Here is a 20,079-nt window from a genome sequence, read left to right as displayed (position 1 = left end):
CAACAACCGTTCGATTTAAAAATTGTAAGCCAACTGAACTCAAAGTATATGGAAAATTTCAATTTAGTTCACAGAGACGAAGAGTAGTGTAGAGTGAAGCGGAGTGGAGTGGAGCGGAGCGAGAAACTGCTTAAAAATCTGATTAACACTTTTCGTATAACAAGTTTCAAATTACCAATAGCCCGAGATTTCGGTTTGCTCGTTGTTATGTATACTAGTAGTTAGCACATTTTTTCCCTCTTGTCTTCTTCTATACTTATTTTGGTTGTTTTTGTTAAACTTCCAATAACACTCGAAGAATTCAGTTCTCTGCGCTTGTCAAAAGAAAATCCATTGAGCCATTGCCTTTGGTCAAGGGTCTCTTATATGTATTGGAATGTGTGTGTGTGTGTGTGTACATATGGTATTTATCTAACATATCTACATAGATAAGTATATGTATTGTATTTAAGCAGTTTTTAACGTTACCATGTTAAATGCCCTAATTTAACTTGACATCGTCTTAGCAATATAATGTGATGTGATCTAACCAAAAAGCAATAATAAGCCTAAAAAAATTAGTTATAGGTTATGTTTGCATCGGTATTAAAATGTCATATATCACTCCATATGGATTATGGCCACAGCCCACAGCAGTTATTATCTGCTGCTACTCATCCTAAATTAATCAGAAAATGCCTACAATTAGCAGCAGCGTTGGAAAACCCATTGAAAGCTGCCATTGTCTTACCGACCTTATCCGGCCAACTTTCTATAATCGAAACTATCAATCACAAAGGAAAAAAATTAGAAGGCCGGGGTTAACTTCGGCCATGCCGAACTTTTTTAAATCCTTGTAAGTTCTCTTACCCTCTCCTTTTCAAGAACCGTCTTCTCGTAAAAATCATATATTAAATTTTCTAACGATTGTCTAGAAAAAGCAAAGGTGTTTAGAAACTGTTTCGAACCGACTGTTTGAGCCATATGAAAGTCGTTTGATATGCAAACAATCTCTGTAGGATGAGGTTTAGACCAGACGGACGAACGGAGCTATATGAACCCGTTTTGCCTTGCTGATTAAGAATATTAGAATGTATATATATTTTGTTAGGTCGGATAAGCGTCCATATTAGCGTCGCACACTTCTGGTCAAAATTAATATACCCTTCTTACAATGGTATAACAATAGTTTCATAGGTTTTGGTATAATACGCAAAGACGGACAACTGTAAATTAGTTGTGACTGATTCGAATTCAATTTGAGTAGAGCACCAACTCATTCTACTTGCAACCCGATTAATGAAATGTCAAATTAATGAAATGTCAAATGTCAGATCAATTCGATTCATCAGGTCTGTCATAAAACACAAAACGAACAAAAAATATTGTATAATTTGTTCTGTGTTTTGTCAGTTTTGATAATTGTGTCGAAGCGTTTTACACGCGACTGGTGCCAAAATCAAATAACAAATCAAAAAATAAGAAATACAAATGCCATTACTATTTTTAGATTTACAAATAAAAGTATATACATATGTATAATGTACATACATATATTGATTCATATTAAAATCGATGGCTTAAAGGATATAGCACTTAACCTACTTCAGTTTTCAATGGACCCTCTTAAAAATAGTGAACTCAATTCCTTCTCTCTGAGTGTGTGCGTTTTTGTGGTCTGACCTACTTGCCAGAGTCAAAAGTTTTTACCTTTTTCCTTTTTTGCCTCTTCTTTCTTGTTCTTTTGTTGTTGTTTTTAATACCCTTGCAGAGGGTTTTATAAAACTGGACAGATGTTTGTTACTCAGAGGAGAAAAGCCTTCCCCACCCCAAAAAGTCTGCCCGACTGTCCGTCCGTGGGAATCAACCTGACGTCCCCAATTTGAAGGCGTTGGAGAAAAAATTATGATGAATGGTCGAATCGAACTTCTATATTATCTAATGCCATATAAAAAGTATCTAGTATCTTTATGAAATGAAATATTATATACCCAAATTCTAAAAAAGATCGGCTATAAAAAGGGTATTTAAAATTCGGCATGGCCGAACTTAGCTTTTTTATATTTTTTTTTGAATCTATCAAAGAGCAAAATGTTCTTATTTATTCTTCTTGCCACGTCCTTCGACACGTGTACACGAAGTAGGAAAAAAAAACTAAAAAAAAAAATAACTTAAAAAAGTTAGCAGTGAAAAAAAGAAATGAAAGAATCTATTTGAATATTCAACCAGTTTGTTGGGAAACTCTTTTTCGTCGACCACCTTTTTCTCAAACCTCTTATGGTCTGGTCTTCTTTATTTCTCCTTCTTGGTCCATGTGATTCGTAAAACGTTTTCGTGTTAAATAATTTCCTAACAGCCATTAAATGGAAACAAACATCCTTGGCATTGACAACTGGCGGCAAATTATGGCGGCCGGCTCCCATTCTTCAGCCACCACAGCTGCTTTAGTCAAACCAACCCAGGCCAAGCCAACGGCCACCCATCCTTAACATCTTTTCCTCCAGTCTCCTTGGGCTGTGTCTTATTTCCTCCAACTCTTTTGCTGGAAACTTTCTTTTCGATTCTCTTTCGTCTGCCAACAATTAATTGAAATTAACATAACATTTCTCTTGCTCCTTTCTTTTATTTAAGACAACTTCCCAGCCTCTTCTTGGCCACTTCCCTTTATCGTAATGGTTGGGTTTTTTTTCCGCCCTTTCTCTTCTCATTCCACTTCCATGCGCCCCATAACTCAGCTGTCAAGTTGATTTCCTTGCGCTGATTTCACTTTACCCTTCAGTTTTCCTTCATTCAGCAGAAACAAAAAATTTACCCCAAACCAATTAAACCCTTCCAAAAGTTTCCAAATTGACTTTTTCTCCCCTTCGTTCAGTTTTTTCCTTTTTCTTTCACCGCGGTTGTTGCGCAAATGAATGAGCAGCTAAGCCTAATGGCGGTCGCTGGTCCCAGTCGCAGGATTTCGAAAAATCCAGAATAGTTTTTATAACTAACTATCTAGTATTTATTTATTTGCATTTATAACTTGAGAAGTAAAGGTATTTTGTTTCCCGAATCGTAGGCCAAAATCTACTGCGTTTTGACTAAAGAGATAATTACAGAAGGTAAAATATGAATACTAGTTAGTTGTAGTTTCTGCTACAGAACTGTTGTATAAGTATATAAAGGACTGTATATTGGGGCAAGGTAGTTTTTATATTATGCACCCAGAACTAGAGTATTAAAATTTGAAAACCATTTTAATAACACTAGGATAGAATTCCGATTGTTTCTTTTCGCAGTTGGAACGCTTTTTCATCGCAATAAACTTTAAACTAATAAAATATACCCCGGTTGTATACTAAAATGCATTTGGATTTAGTTCTCCGAATGTCTTTGCTATGATCCTGAAGTCATTATATGGTGTGAATTCGAATTAATAAATTATCAAAAATTATAAGTTTCCCATAGCAAAACTCAAGTTTGTCTGAGCAAAGTAAATTTTCAGCAAAAGGGGCAATAAAGATGAAAACTATCGCATCATAAACCTTTAAGGTATATATACATATATATATATATATGTATGTATGTAAGTATATTCTTGATCAGCTCTTACAGCCGAGTCGAGTAGACATGTAAAGACTTCCGGATGAGACTTTTTTGGGAAAAACATTTCATAAGTTATTTATTATTAAAATAATATTTGTAGATGGGTCAATATCAATACAAAAGCCTATCTTAATCTATAAGAATACAAAATGTTCATACATATTTTTAATCAGAATGTTTAAATAAACAAAAAACCGTTTCTTTCGATTTTGTCAGAAATAATATACATATGTCCATTTGTATGTATGCATGTATGTACATCTAAAAAACGGGAGCTAAACTTTTTGTTACTGTCGAAGGCTAAGGGCAAAGGGAACTCTCAATTCCCCGGCTCAGTCACATAATAAGGCCATTGCTCATACGCCACCGATTCCCATAGGATCGTGCGGGTGAGATATGGAGGAGCTCAATGCTGGGATCTGGGGAAACTGTTTCTGTCTCCTTCTTCTGCCTTCATGAAAAATTATACAAAACTTTTTACTTAGTGGCAAAGGGGCTCGTAACAATTTCGAGGGAGCCAGACGGGCGCAAACGGGAAGCGTGAGCGGAGGCTTTGAAGGAGGAACAGTGCAAATAAATAATATGTTTGTAATAAGTTGCTTGTTGTTCATGTACAAATGTATGTACCTATACATGCATGTGCGCTGGCTGCTACTTACAAACGTATGTATTAATGATTTGACTCTTGCTTTTAAGCAAGGCGGATTTGACTTGCTGAATGCGAGAGGGAAAAACAATGACCAAGGATATGAATGAGGGTCAAATGTGAGGATTTATTTCTCTGCATTCGTGTGCCACTTTATATGTGTGTGATTTTTGTTCAAAGCATTGCAATTCAATTGCGAGCATCCCAAATTACATCACACTCAATTGATCGTAATTTTCCTCCAATGAGCTGCCTAAAAGTAGGCTGTAAAATATTTAAATCCAATTTTACATTTCCATCATCGTCTCTCACTAATAATGTGCTTTTTAAAATTCCTTCACTACCTAGGGAAAGACGTCCTTTTCCGAAATTCCTTCACTATCTAGCGTTCTCCATTTTAACCTTTTTCTCTCTCTCTCTCTGTCTCTCTCTTTCTCTCCCTCTCTATCGCTTCTGAGGCTCTCTGTCATTCATCCATTTACGATGCCTCTTGCTGTCTTGTTGACTGAACTTTTGGCATTTCTATGGAATTCAATTTCAAAGCTATATCATTTTCATTTAATTTCACGCTTTCGATTTGCCATCCCACACACACACACACACACACATACACACATAAACATACATACCCAGCACTGTTTGATGTGGCACGGCATTGTCCAAAGCCGTATCCTTTCTATCCTACCCTAAACGGCAGCTCGCCCTTTTCTCTTTGCTTTCTCTGTTCAGTGTATAGTTTGACCTCATCACCGACTCGCGCTTTGCGGCACATGCCAAAGGCACATACCATAATAGATTTTTTCACCTATTGTATGTAAAATAAAACCGAAGCTGAGGTGTGTGTCTGTTTGTATGTGTATACCTTTTCCAAGGGAATAAAAAATAAACAACTCTGTTAACAAATATAAATAAAAATTCAAAAAGAAGAAAAGCACAAAATGCTGAAAAACTAGTTTAAAATTGATTTCTTGTTCTTGTCTCTGGCTCTGGAATATTAATTGTAGTAACTGGAAAATCTCTATAAGATTTCTGTCAGGATATTATCAAATGTCATGACAAATCCCAAGGCCACGGTCGATTAAAAGTTTAATTTTACCAGAATAACTTTTCTCAACATGAGATATTTTCAACTTTTCAGTGTTTTCGCCCAGTATCTATCTATGTGTGTATATCTGCGTGAAATTGGTCAGCAAATTGTTGTTTGTAAATTGAGAACTTTATTTTTTTGTTTTACTTTACCTATCGTTGTCTGTTGTGTCTATGTGTGTGTTTGCTTTTCTTTTTTTTTTTTTTTTTTTTTTGGTTTTTCAAATGGTGCAAAATGCTTTTCAGCCATTCAAACTAACTTAATCAATTTTCTACCTTTCTTTTTTGTCTTCCCCTTTTCATTGGTAAATTGCAATTTACAGCAAAAACTTTTGATTAATTAAAAGTAAAAGGCAAAGAGACAAAAAAGACCATGCTGGTACTTTGAACAACCAACAGCGGCAGCAACAACAACAGCAGCAACAGCAACAACAACAAAAACAACAACACCAGACAGACGGCAAAACTCGCGTATGAAACTCGTGGAAAAGGCAGCGTTTTTCAGCAGATTATCGTGTTGTGTCTGTGTTGAGTTTGTATGGGGGAACTAAATAAAAATAAACATTAATTGTGTGAAAAATAATCATCATCGAAATGGAATTGACCATCGGAATAATCAATCAGCATTTAACCAGCTACAGCAGCAACTACAACAACCACTACAAGAGCAGAAGCAAAAACAATAATAATAATAATAACAACAACCGTGAAACAAGAAATAGCCAAAACAACGACGACGATCAGCAAAATAAAACCAGCAACAGCAACAACAACAACTGCAACTGCAGCAGTAATTGCCATAGCAGCAACAGCAGCAAACATAGCGACAGCAAAATAAGATATAGACACATAAACAAAACAACAATAGACAACAATCAACAATCTATAATTAAAAAACCAACAATAGTAACAAATACAACTTTATCTGCAGCAGCAACACCAACAATAACGACAACAGCAGCAGCATTAATAGCCGCAGCTATAGGTCAAAGCAATTGCAACAAAAGCAGCAGCAGCAGCAGCAACATCAAAGCCAACAACTGTAGCAACATCATTTACTCAAACTAAACACTGGAACACAACAATGCAGCGCCTACGCACCACTTTCACGCGTTCGCGCACTCCAACAGGAGCCGAAATGAAAATGCAGAATAGCCTTGAAGTTCCTAAACAGGTACAGTTAATCTGTCGAAACTAGTCAATCAGTCAATTCGTACTCTATTTCATTTGACGCATGACAGTATTTTGTTTGTGTTACGTTTCGTTTTGATATCATTGTTTGTTACTGTTATCGATAAACAGTTATCGGGTAATCGAGATCTCTTAAAGCCACCTTGACTGTTTGGCATAGGTCTAGCTCAGTGTATAAGTTCGCTTTATTTCAATTACGTGTGCATGCCTTTTGATTTGTGTGTGTTTTTTTTAGTTTTTATGCAGAACCGACTGAAATCTTAAACCGTCGCTTGTTTGTTTTTTGTTAATCGGAAAGATCTTTATCTCTCGCTCTCTGTCTACTAAACTGTATTATTCATTCGTTTTCCCTTCCAAACGCAACGTTTTGTTAAACATCTTTTCGTTTGTAGGTGCGTTCCGCCTCCTTTGATGAAATGCAATTGGAGGCCCAACGTGTCTCGGCCCATCTGCTAAAGCAGCAGTCTTCCTCTTCGGCGGATGAGCGGTCATCGGAAGGCGGGTATCTGCAAGTACCCCAGGCAGCTCATGCACAGCGGTCCCATTCCTTTGATTCGGCCGCAGCTTCAGTTGGTAGCGATGATTCGGGCACATTTTTGGAAGTGCCGCGTCGTCTCAAAGTGCGACGAAGCTCGTCTAGTAAGACACCACCGCCATGCATCCATTGTTACTATCTGGACTTGTATGAAAAGCAAATGAGTGCCGAGCAGAGATATTTTATCGATCATCGGGAATTAACAACTTTAAGCTACAGCAATACTAGTTCGGATGTGAGCGACGATGAGGATATGAGCGGAGCTTTGGGAGGCAATGATGGCGAAGATGAAGAAGTTGAGGAGGATGAGGAAGAGGAAGAGGAGGAAGAGGATGACGGTGCAGGAATCGCTGGGGGCGTTGACGCTGATAGAGAGAAAAAAGATGGTAGCATCGATCAAAGCTGCACCGGCGAGGTATCGCTGGAGCATGATCAAGATGCGGATCAAGATCATGATGATGACGCCGCTGTGGAAATGGATATACGTATGGGAAATCTAAGCATGGGCATTGAAGAGTCACGGACTCGTCTGCCTCGTCCAATGCGTCGACATACCATTGGCAGTTCGGTGACCACCTCCGAGGATGAAGGTCTCGAGGGTTCCGATCATGGTTCACCCCATTTTGGGAACACCCTGTTACCACCACAGCCAACAACACCGTGCAGCATTACCTTTACATTATCGCCAACAAATGGCGATTATCCGCCATTCCCGAGCCATGAATTTCCCATTGATCCAGCCAGCTCTCCGCCTCTCTCTCCATTGTCATCCACGCTAATACGTGGTAGTCCCGTTTTGGAGTTGCCTCCCCATAATCAGTCTCATTTGGGCGCTACAGCGGCAGCGGCTGCGGCTGCTCTTACCCTGCCAGCCATAGCAAACACATCCTCATCGTTATCGTCATCATCCTGCGCCATACAAAATCAAAATCAAGTAGGTCAAGCCGATGCCGAAGACGCTACAGCTTCAGCTATGGGATTACCAGTTAGAGCACGTCGACGTTCCATTTCCAGACAAGAAGCCATCTTTGTCGAACCCACAGGCAATTCGTTGGAGAATGTATCCCACGAGGAGGTAGATACCACAGCCAACAAATCATCGGTAGATACTGCCGATTCCTTGGATGAGGCCTCTACAATAGCCACCTGTGGCTCACCGACTGGCACTGTAAGTGGAGCTACTGCTGCCGCAAGCACCACCTCGCACCACAGTTCTTTTGTGGTGCGTGATATTTATCTTACAGTCCCAGATCTAAAACGAGATCGAGCTGCCTCTGTGGATTCATGCTTCTCGAAGCTATCTTCCGGTCCAAAGACCGAGGAGCTGCAACCCTCCGATGATGGGTGCTTTCTCACCGTACCAAACATCAATGCCACCCGATCGAGATCTGTGGATATTGTCCTGCCTACGGATGAACAGGCCCGCTATAAGGCATTGGCCATGACAGGGGCTGGCGGTGTGGGTGGAGCAGGACTCTTTGCCGATGGGTAAGGTCTTTTGCAATTTAACTAACCGAAGTAAAATAATTTTGCACTTTAAAGAGGTGAAATCTGAGTCCTTAAAGCCAATTAGTTTTTATTTGTTTATTAAGTCATTTTTAATCATTTCATCAATTATAATTATTCACAACAACTCAACGAACTCATTTTAAGATCGTGCTGTCTCAGTTTTAGCCATAAAGGACATGATAACAGACACAGCTAAACTATAAAAAAAACAAATGAAAGCCCAAAAGACATTTAACCTAGTGGCGAAGTTGAACTTGAGCCTGTGTCCGATGCTCTGAAAAGAGAAACAGACTACCAAGTGGATAGTCTTTACTACACTACACTTTTTGAGTTTTAGAAAATGTCTTTGCTGATTGCTGTTGCTTTCGAATGTCCTTTGCATTTATCTCTGAAGATAAAACTAAAGAAAACCTTTAATTTGGTTTTTAAGCAATAACCATATTCTGAACGTGCCAAGTTTATACAGCCGTCCGTCCGTCCGTCTAGTTCAACACAACCTCTTCCTAGACCGCACGAAGTTACAGATCAAGTAAGCTTAAATATCCTGCAGGTATTGGATATCTCGAATTCTGCTTTATCGGTCCACTGTATCATATAACTTCAACACGTGCGATCTGTTGAAAACAGTGACTTTTATTAATAACTTTCTAAGCAAGTGGCGTAAAAAATATATTGGACAGTTAACACAGATATGTATAAATTTCATGCAAATCGGATGACTATATTATATTGCTCTCATAAGAATGGGAATAGATACATGCACTTAAAAATATTTGTGGTAAGAGAAACTGTTTTGCTCTCTATCTAAAATGCTGAAAAATTTGATGAAATCAGTTAACTTTATAAAATAGTTATGGCAACAAATGTACGTTAAAATGGCATGCTAAATGCGGCACACTTGGATAAAATGTTGCTCTGCTTTGACGCCTGTGGGTAAGGAAAGAGTAACAGAAAAACTTGCCAGGGTATAGAAACTTCGGCACGGCTAAAGTTATCCCCGGGTTTCTGGCTTGTTAGCAAAAGTTAACTTTTTCAAATTAACTCAAACGAGCTTAGCACGTGGCCCAAAACCTGGTAAGTGGAAAAACGAAGGGACAGGACAAAAAAATTAAAAAAAAAAAAACTGGAAAGAAAACACCTTTAGGATCATTTTAATTGTGTTAGCTTAGGCTATGTTTTGGGTTAAGGTCCTTTCTCAGCTCAGGCGCCAATTTTATAATTTGCCATATTCTACTTTCCCACTTCTCGGTATCTGCAATTGTATTATTGGGAATAATAAAGCCAACTACGAACCCTTACTAGCAAGTCAGCTTACTATGCTCTCTAAATTGGGAACACTCTTCTTAAAGGACATGATATTCGCCACTGGTAAAATGTATGCATGTATTCGAAACAGACGCAGCATGTACCCGGTCATGTGATGGGCAACCTAATTAGAAAGCCGCTCCCATAAGTAGGATAGAAATGGTTGGTGGGAGGGACGGGCGATGGACATTCATAATTTACACTCAGTTCGGTCGGTCGTTGACTGGATTTCACATCCTTGTGTATCTCATCATGAGTTTTATGCATTAATTATGGCCGACAGACGGAACAAATGGCTCGACTTGCGTACCGATTTCCTTGAATTTTAACAAAAGCAGCTCATAAATAATACTCAAACAAAGTGTCCCGTTGCTTGGCTTCAACCTGATCCGCTTGACGCTGCAACACCCTTTCGTGGTATTGAACGACTTCTGGCGGGTATCCAAGATGCCCATGTCCTTTACCCAAGATTTAAGAATGATAAGCAGGCGGACGACTCAATTTGTTGGTAAGCGGCCAATTTTCTTATTATTTTTATACCCTTGCAGAGAGTATTTAAAATTAGTCAGATGATTGTGACGCCGAAAAGTAGATTTCTTTAACCCAACCAAGTATGCATATTTATTCCTAATCAGCTTGGAAGGCTGAGTCGATATACATACGTGTCATTCGTTAAGTTTCAAACCCAGATCGTGTCTAATCACTATAAGGTCTACAATTTTAGGTTTTGTTATCATATTGCCAGATTTCAATCAGGGTCCTTGCCGATCATTGTCATTGCACACACATTTTTGCATATGTATGTACATACTTATATCCTAGGACACAAAAGAATAGTTTGAAACATGTTAAAATAATACATTCAACAACTACAAGGGCATATAAACTTCGACATGGCCCAACATTAGCTTCTTTATTACTTTTTTCTCTTTTTCGGTTATGGCTCTTTGGTTTTTTTTCTAGACCATGACATGCATTTTCCTTTGGATAGTGGAGAGTGTGTGACAGAGGGAGAAAGGAAAAATCATTAAGTTGCTTGTTGAAAACTCACTTATATCAAACATATGTATACAATGTACATAATACATGTACATACATACATCGATGAGATGGGATTACTGCTTACTGAATAAATAAGTAGAGCAGATGATTTGTTTCACTAAGCTTATTAGCAAATTAGAAATCAAATTAGAATGAAGAGCAAAATTTATTTGCTAATCAAAAAATAATGCTTAATCCCTATTGTTCATTTGCGCGTGCGTGCCTGGAGGCCAGAATCAGGAGTATATATATTAAAAGGTTTTTTTTTTTTACATTTTTCCAAATCTATTGACCAATGTTCAATAAGTCACATCAATTAAATTATGAAATTATTAAAACTTATTACACATTATTTACAATTATTCCCATAATTTATTTTCTTTGTCTACGTGCCTCACCTCAGCTAATGTATAAAATTAGTTGTATACCAATATCTTTTGTTTTCTTATTTACAGGTATGTTCTGCAACAAAACTACAAATATTTATTGAATTTAACAAGCTTCTGCAGGATAAGTACTGAAAATTGTTATACCATTTACCATTGTCTATACATAACCATAAGTGAATGTTTTATACTATATCCTGATATAGTGTTTTTATAGTTTATTTCGTTGCCATGGAGAATATGCTAATTTTTAAAGCAATTCGGCCCTCTCGCCCATCTTTCCCATAGGAAAAGTCAATATGATTAAATTGGATTAAAAGAATCCAATAGAAATATATACAGATATATATGTATGTATAGTGTTAATACAACTTTGAAAGGTTTGGGGCTCCATCCTTTATCCATGTATAATTAAACCTAAATAGCCACCCATTTAACCGTTTATACATTCATTCGTGTTAATCTGTTATCTATCAAGACATTCTCCTTCTCAGCCTTGTAAAATCAATCATGCGAGGCAAGCCAGACATCGGACCGACATTGGACCGATAGACTGACCAAACTGACGGACCTCTGATTGGACAGTTTGCCTATGCATTGTTTCATTCATCAGTTTGTTGTCATCGTCATCATCATCGCCAAATCCATCTCCATTTCCATCGCAATCGCCATCAGCTTTTAAGCTCGATACATATACACATACAAATATACGACTCATTCACGCGGCCTGGGATTTTCTTTTGGTTTGTGCGCTCATTGTTGTGGTTTTCCCCTTGAGAAAACAACAACAACAACTAAACTAAACTGAAATGAACTAAACTGAACCGAACAGAATAAAATAAAAAGTTAACTAAACTTTTATGACAATGGCTTATATAGTTTTACGAAAATACTTCTCGAGGGATAACCGGAGGAGTCGAATTGTGGAACAAGCAACAAACTTAACCACAAAAATTAGCATTACATTAGGGACCAACTAAGTTTTGTGTTTCTTACCTAAAACGCAAAAATCATAAATCAAACAAGTTGTACATTTAAAAAAAATACATTCATATTGAGAATGCAGGGTAATATGGGGTATACGGAAAATAATCGTATACTTTGCACCTCGGCATATGTACATCTACAGTTGTGTTCAAAAATATAGTAGCGCAGCACCTTACAACAATTATATTCATTTTTTAGATGACTGAAAAACGAAATCTTATCACTATTCTCATCTTTGGATCATATTCTTTGAAATATAATAAATAAAAGATTAATTTCTAGGGTGCTACCTATAATACCAAATGTGAAACTCATAGAAGAAGCATCTCCGACCATATAAAGTATACTTACGTATATATTCTTGATCAGCACGAGGAGAAGAGTTCATATATAGCCATGTCCGTCCGTCCATCTGTTCAAGGCGAACTCCTCCTATACCGTAAGAGCTACATACATACATAGTTTGCATTTTGCATGTACAAAGCAAAGAGCTACAGATTTGAAATTTCGAATGTATGCATAAATATACTGCACAGTTTGTATATCTCGGAATAAGCTGGATCAAACCACTAGATCGTATAGCTCCTACACAAAATGCAAAATCACGAACAGTGACTTTTCTCAATAACTTTGTTATTTTTTGAGGTATTGTCGTGAAATATTGGTGAGTTTATTATGCCTATAAACGACTGTGCCGAATTTAACTAAGATCGGGTGACTATATCATATAGCTCCCGTGGCAACAATCAGTGGTAAACAGTGACTTTGATCAATAACATCGTTATTTGATTGTGGGCCGTCGCAACATTCTACTTTTTAGATAAAAACCAGAGGGACAGGGATAACTTCGACCGCGTCAAAGTTTGTATACCCTTGCAACTTGTTTGGTAACTCTTTTCTTACCTATCAAAGCTATCAAAGTGGAAAACTGTTTTTTCTAAAAAGGCTAAAGTTTGCAAAAGAACGGCCTACAATCATAGCATAGCAAATAACTAATTTATTGATCAAAGTCACTGTTTTCCACCGATCGTTCCTATGGGAGCTAAATGATATAGTCACCCGATCTTGATCAAATTCGGCACAGTCGTTTATAGGCGTAATAAACTCTCTAATATTAAGTTTCTCTCTAATATTAAGCTTTACGGCAATAGCTCAGAAAATAACGAAGTTATTGAGAAAAGTCACTGTTCGTGACTTTGGCGTTTGTATGGGAGCTATATGATATAGTGGTCCGATCCGGTTGAATCCGAAATATACAACCCCTGCAGTATAAACAAGCCCACATGCAAAATTTCAACTCTGTAGCTGTAGAAGAAATATGCGTTGATCCAGACGGACGGACGGACATGGCTATATGAACTCGTCCCGTCATGCTGATCAGGAATATATATACTTTATATGGTAGGAGATACTTCCTTCTAAGCGTTGCACACTTCTGACCTAAATTAATATACCCTTATTTGCAAGGGAATAAAGAGCAACAAAAGTGTTGCAATTGTATACAACTTTGACGCCGTCGAGGTTAGTCCCGGCACTCTGGTTCTTTATTTCACATCGGTAGAGTAGAATATTATAAAATAATAGATAAAAATTCCCTGAGCACTACCTCAGGTGCGCTTTGGCGATTCATATTTTAGAGTAAAATATTTGGCTACCAGGGCGGTCAAACAACGCGTCACATAAAAGATAGCGTTTGCCATCACTGAAATCTAGCTTTGGCCTATTTTTCCACTTTTTAACACTGAAATCTCGAGTAGCTTAAGTAAATATTTACCCAATGTCGATTGTTTTTTTTTTATCGATTGTTAGTCGAAGCTTTGCCCATACCTAATAGTACACGGGGTGCCGAACTGTGTGACGCTTTAACAGTTGCTTTTTGGCTCTCGAGATGAGAGCAACAGCAACTTAAAATATTTTTGGTATTACTTTTCCCTTCTTTAACTTTTTTAAAACGCATTACCCGGTACTAAAAGTTTAAGAGCGAAAAAAAACTTCCACTTTTAAATTAAATTACAGTCGTCCCCTTAATCCGAGAGAGCAATAGAGATTCTTTTTAAGGCTGTAACTGATCTGAAAAAGGACTTTAACGCTTAAACTATGTTCCAAATTGTTCGCAACTACCTTCGGAAGAACAATTCTCAAAGATTCCAGCCGAAGAAAGCCTCCACTTTTGAACGCAAGACATAATGCCAATTGTCTTACGTTTGTCAAAGATCATGAGAATCGGCTTATCCAAAAGTAGATTCTAGAGTGAAGCGTCTTCACCATATCAGAAACACTAAAGAAAATATAATACAACTGTGCTTTTGTCACAAACAACTAACCTAGCATATGACTAGAATTACATTTAGCCACAGACTTTGTAAAAAAATGAAGTAAGTAAGTCGACTCGCCGACTTCGGTATACCATACACCAGGTAAAACAAATATTTCAAATTTCGAAAAAAAAATGTATGTATGTCTATTAAACTATTTTAAAATGCCTAACATATGCTATCTCGCTCACTCTACAAACACACAAGCACTCTAGCGCCGCCACTAGGCAACGGTCAAGATTGTAATAAAATTTGTTTGTGTGGTAGAAATATATAAGATTAATAGGTCTGCTCTGGCAGCCGAATATTGTATTCTGAACTATATTTTTTCTATAAAATCAAGAAATATTGTAAACTCAACAATATTTTCGTTTGTTGAAAATAGTGCGAACAAAATATTCAAAAAGCCCGCCTATTCGAGTATCCGAAATTCGGCATTTGCCAACACTATCTCAACAATTTGGCAATTTTTTTAGCCGGAAACAGCTACTTTCAGCTATAGTCCCGCTAAAAACATACTTTCTCCTTTGTTAACTACACAAAAGCTACGAAATAAATCGAGGTAGTGCTCGGGGAATTTTTATCTTTCGTTTGATATCAAATTTATGTAGTTTAAGCGCGTTTTGGGCCCGAGTAACTGTAAACATTTACCCCCAGTAATTAGGCAACGTTTGTAATTATTATTTCCATTTTCTTTTTTAAAACAACGTAAACAGTGTTAATAATGTACTACCATAAAATTTCATCACATGCCATCTCACTCACTCTTGTGGTATTTGGATGTACCAAAAACTTTAGATACTTTTACTTTTTTTTTAACTCTTGCCCAACAATGAGAAAGACCTACGTTTTTGTACACAAAGGATATTCCCTGAGAGTTGCACCTCCTCAGCATTGCTCATTTGAGCGACTGGAAAAGGAGCGAGCTTCCTCTAATATGAATCCGTGCAATTTTTTGACACACTGTGATTGCATATACATCATACAAACATACATACATACATATGTATTCATATGTATCTTATTACTGAATAGGCGGATATCAATTCGATACAGAGAATCTTCCGAATCTGTCTTTAGTTACAGTTTACCTACATACATACATACATAGTTCCAGTTCCGCATTTTGCTGACGCACGAGAGACAGCGGCATGCAACAAGAGTTGCCTTCGCTGCTTCGGTGAACCTCAACAACAATTAAGTTTTATGAATGTATTTGTTTTTTTGTGCTTTTTTTCTGCGCTTGATTCTTCTCGTTTTTTTTTTTAGCTGCGCGGCATCGCCACAACAACGTCAGCATGTGCGGGCGGACGGGGTGGTTAAGAGCAGGCAGTTTAGCAATGGGGTAAACGGAGGTAAAATTGAAATGCAAATGGAAAGGCACGAAGCGAATAAACAACAACAAGACATACATATACCTATGTATGTATGTATGTGTGTGCATTGTACATACCAGGGCCGTTGCGATGATGGGGCTAACGCTTCAGGCGCCGCAGAGGAGAGGGCGCCCGAATTGGTAAATCTTTATTCCGTCGTCTTAAAATTCAAAACCTAAAATATTCAAATCGAAGGAAGCATTGATAGAATAACTTTCCAAGTTTTTTTGAGTTAAATTAGGAGTTAAACCAATTCTCAAAAGAATGAAAAGTATTCGTGACCATCCGGCAACGCTGTTATTCTTAAACCTGTTTCGTATGTCCTTTTAAACAAGGAGAAATGCCTTATTAAGTTTTGATGGAGAATATTTAGGCGCTAAAACACCTCACAACGGCTTCTGTACATACATATGTATGTATGTACATACACATACATCTATATGCAGATGGATATACAATGTTCCTATGTACCGTCTGTAAGGCCTGGCCAAACAATCAAAGCGGGAGACAAAACCAGCAAGCGAACCACAGCGCAGAGCAGCGAACTGCGAGGAATGGCAGCGAACGTCAACGGCGACGCTAGAAAATGTCACTATAAATATCAAAGAAACTAACTTCAGCTATGCCGAAGTCTATATACTCTTTCAGTCTTTCTATGTATTTTAAAATGTTCCAAATTCGTTTTCATTTCGCTAGGCCCGTAAATTCTTTGTCTTCCCTATACCTATTTGTAGTATAGCAATCACTAACTGATATGGTGATCCGATGCGAACAATTTATGTACCTATGTATGTATGTATGTACATATAAAAACTAAAGTCCAGATTTTGCCTTACTTTTTAATAAATATCCAGGGGGGAAACTACTAATCGCACATAGCTTTTAAAAAACTTCACCCTGCACCGTAATCGTTCGTAGATTCGACGTCGAAAAACCATTTCAAAAATTGGAGAAAATATAGTCAAATTTTTGGTTTTTACATATTGATAAATTTAAACATCTTCAGCCGTACCGAAGCTTCGACTTTTGACAAACGGCTTACCTGGCGCAGTGCAGCGCATTTGGCATGCCATTTTATAATATCTATATTTTAATGGCAGATACATATATGAAATATTTATCCGATTTCGAACAAAATTGCCAGAATTATAGAACATTGTATGGGTAATTAAATAACCTTCACATTGGTTATTTTTCGAACGCTTGTTTCTATGAAATCTATATAATATAGTTATCCAATCTTTATCAAATTTGGCATAGTCATTACAAAAATAATTTTTATGACGATCCGATTAAAAATAAAGAAGTTCTCGGTAAAAGTCACTGTTTTCACACAATTAGATGCTAAATGATATAGTCACCCGATCTCGAAGTTACTTTCTTCCATGTATTGCGCACTTTTGAATAAAATTAGAGTACTCTTTTGCAAAAGTTAATTTCCATGTTTTTTCGCGATAGCTTTCGAATTGGGACCGGAAGTTGGTTTGCATTGACAGACTGACTAATTTCAAAGGGTAAAAACCCAAAACCCGATCTCTGTGATCATCAATCGTGATCGTCACCGATTACTCAAAATGATTTAATAATTTTTAAAAGTTGAGATCATTATTAAAATCCGGACCCCTAAGAAAACAAATTTGTATATGTATAAATATTTTATCGAACCACCCGATTAAAAAAAAAAAAAATTTTAAATAATATGTTGTATCAATATTTAAAGCGGAATTAAATTTACAAGAATGTACTTACATATTAGTAAATAAAATAAAATGTACATTCTTGTAACTGTAATAACAATCTAGCTATTATCTCAAGATATGTACTCATGTGTGCTCATACATACATAAATGTATAACGGTTGCCTACCTCCTGCATTCGTAGTGAGCATTGATCGGGACTGTGCGGCACTTATTGTTAGACACCTCAGACCAAAACTCACCACGATGGCGAAACGCTGGCGCTGACGTCGACGGCCGCAACAGTCATCCAGATCGAGGTGACAAAGCGCTAGCAGCTGGCTGCTGCTGTTCTACGCTGGCTAGCGAGCGTCACCCTCTCGACATCTCGCCATCGACGCGGTGCGCCGCGACGTTGACTTTGACTTCTCCGCCGCTTTTAGTTGCCTTGTGTGGTTGGACGCCTCCGCGAGCTAACTAAAAGCAGATACAAAAAAACCGAAGACCGAAAAGAAACACAACAACAAAGAAGAAATAAAATGCGGAAAACGCGCGTGCGGACCCTTAAAAAAGAAAAAGTATATCCAATGAGCGAATAAAAAATCTGAAAAATGTGTGCGAATATTGAAGAAGCAGTCCCTAAAACCCTATAAAACAAATGAAACAACAAAAAACCACTATAAAATTAAAAAAAAAAAGTCACCCTTTCGGGTCAATTAAACACAAAAACAAAAAAAGAATAAAACCAAAACTAAATTCATTGTATCTTAATTGAGCGACAAATTGTTTAATTTCAATTAACTTAATCAATGAACTTGAGAAAAAACACCGAAAACATGCTCGATAGAAACTGAATAGGTGGAAGGGGAGTCTCTTGATACCAATTACCATGTGACACGAGTCTTTTGATTAATGTGGCTGCATTTTGTATACGCAGAAGAAAGAAAGCACAAAAACAAATGAGCTCTAATTTTAATGCAAGTCAAATGAAATTAAAAATCAAGTCAAATTATTCAACTGTCGTTAGATATTCGATTCAGTGCCAAGAATGTATACTGTCACATGTCAAATTAAAACTTACATACATATATGTAATATAAACTGTTATCAAATTGTTTTAGATTAGTGTGGCAGCATATTACACAAAAGTGAAATGCGAAAAACATTCGAAGCAAATTAAAATGTTTTTGTTTTTCATGCAAATCGATGTAAGACGCTTGATAGTTGACTACTAAAACCGATTTTGCCGGTACATAGAATGGAATAAATGATGAAATGTTTTCATTTTCATTGTTTCCTCGGCTTTTTGTCATGCTGCCAGTGACAGCATCTGAACCTAAAGGCTAACTGCCAGCCATGACATTTAAAGAATTTCGCATTCGTTTATCGGCCGCAAACACAAGAAAACTAGAAACTAAAATAACGCAACTTATCGGGGCTATTTCTATCTTTTCCTTGTTCTTTTGATTTATTTTCGATATTTGTTTTTCTTTTTATACCTTTGCCGAAAAGGTTAAAAAATTAATTTTGATCAGATCTATACCTATGTAGTCTTGATCCGTTAGCAAATGTCATATACATATCTATCATAAAAATACTTGTTATAAATCATTTTTGGTTATGTAGGAAAGTAGGTAAAATCTAACACAAAAACTTGCAAGGGTATACAAGGCAGGGCTAACGAAAACGCGGCTCTCTATTTTTGCTGGCAGCTGGGCCAAAATAAGAAAAACACACACATCACAAGACAAATCTGAAAAAGGAGCCACGCCCATCACATTTCGCCACCAACTCAAAGAAGCCGGAACGCTGTGGTAACGTGACAGTATTTTGTGATTTTTCACACAAATTAATTGAAGTTTTATCTAATTACAATTAATTAGTCACTCTATCCTAGTAGAACAACAGTTTAAAGCTATTACAGCCAGCTAGCTGGGATTACATGTCTCATGGCTATAAAAAAGGTTGTTATCAAATTAATTTGTGGTGTTCGTTCAAAATTCACTGATCGAAACTGCAATTTCGACAAGTTTTCAAAACCTTTTCTCTTTAAATCAATAGACTAATATGTTAGTTAAAACCTATTCAGAGGAAAATACCTGGTATTGCTAGTTCCAAACAAATAGGTTTCAGTTTAGAATAGAACAGGAAAACGAAAGAAAGAGGTGAACAAAAAATACATGAGAAGGGAGAAGAGAAAGCGAAATTCGAATCGTTTGTTTCTTCCACCTGTGCGTTCGTACATCCGTCAATTCTTCCCTTTTCCTCTTTCTCTATACTTTTGGGTTTTTTGTTTCATTTTTTGTATCGAGAAATTTTAAAAATAAATACCAAGTCACACACATGTTTTAAATTTTTTCAAATGTTTGCCATTTTCTTATAATTAACTTAAGTATTTTTAGCAAAAACAAAAAACAACAAAATAAATTAACAACATTGACCACAACAGCAAAAACCACAAT

The 20,079-nt window shown here is 37.0% G+C and overlaps 2 protein-coding genes across 7 annotated transcripts in view; one reads left to right on the top strand and one right to left on the bottom strand.

The window, feature by feature from the left end:
* The window catches only part of LOC137579691 (uncharacterized), a 29,694-nt gene extending 11,598 nt beyond the window's left edge, over nucleotides 1-18,096 (bottom strand). Inside the window, exon 1 of the mRNA XM_068293463.1 lies at nucleotides 17,808-18,096. Within this exon, the coding sequence (XP_068149564.1) occupies nucleotides 17,808-17,816 (9 nt within the window). The 5' untranslated portion in view covers nucleotides 17,817-18,096. The remainder of the gene's footprint in view (nucleotides 1-17,807) is intronic.
* Nucleotides 1-20,079, top strand: part of rdgA (retinal degeneration A) — a 112,289-nt gene that overhangs the window by 67,467 nt on the left and 24,743 nt on the right. For all 6 annotated transcript variants that reach the window (XR_011032884.1, XR_011032883.1, XM_068293459.1 and 3 more), the window contains exons 2-3: nucleotides 5,620-6,470; nucleotides 6,880-8,510. Coding sequence is in view for 4 of the 6 variants with exons in the window: in XM_068293459.1 (XP_068149560.1) it covers nucleotides 6,381-6,470; nucleotides 6,880-8,510 (1,721 nt within the window). In the remaining 2 variants the exon portion in view is untranslated. The remainder of the gene's footprint in view (nucleotides 1-5,619; nucleotides 6,471-6,879; nucleotides 8,511-20,079) is intronic.

Source organism: Drosophila tropicalis, unplaced genomic scaffold, assembly GCF_018151085.1.
Source record: "Drosophila tropicalis isolate 14030-0801.00 unplaced genomic scaffold, ASM1815108v1 contig_761, whole genome shotgun sequence".
In the NCBI taxonomy this organism is placed as follows: domain Eukaryota; kingdom Metazoa; phylum Arthropoda; class Insecta; order Diptera; family Drosophilidae; genus Drosophila; species Drosophila tropicalis.
The sequence above is the reverse complement of the archived record's forward strand: the minus strand, read 5'-3'. Positions and strand labels throughout refer to the sequence as shown.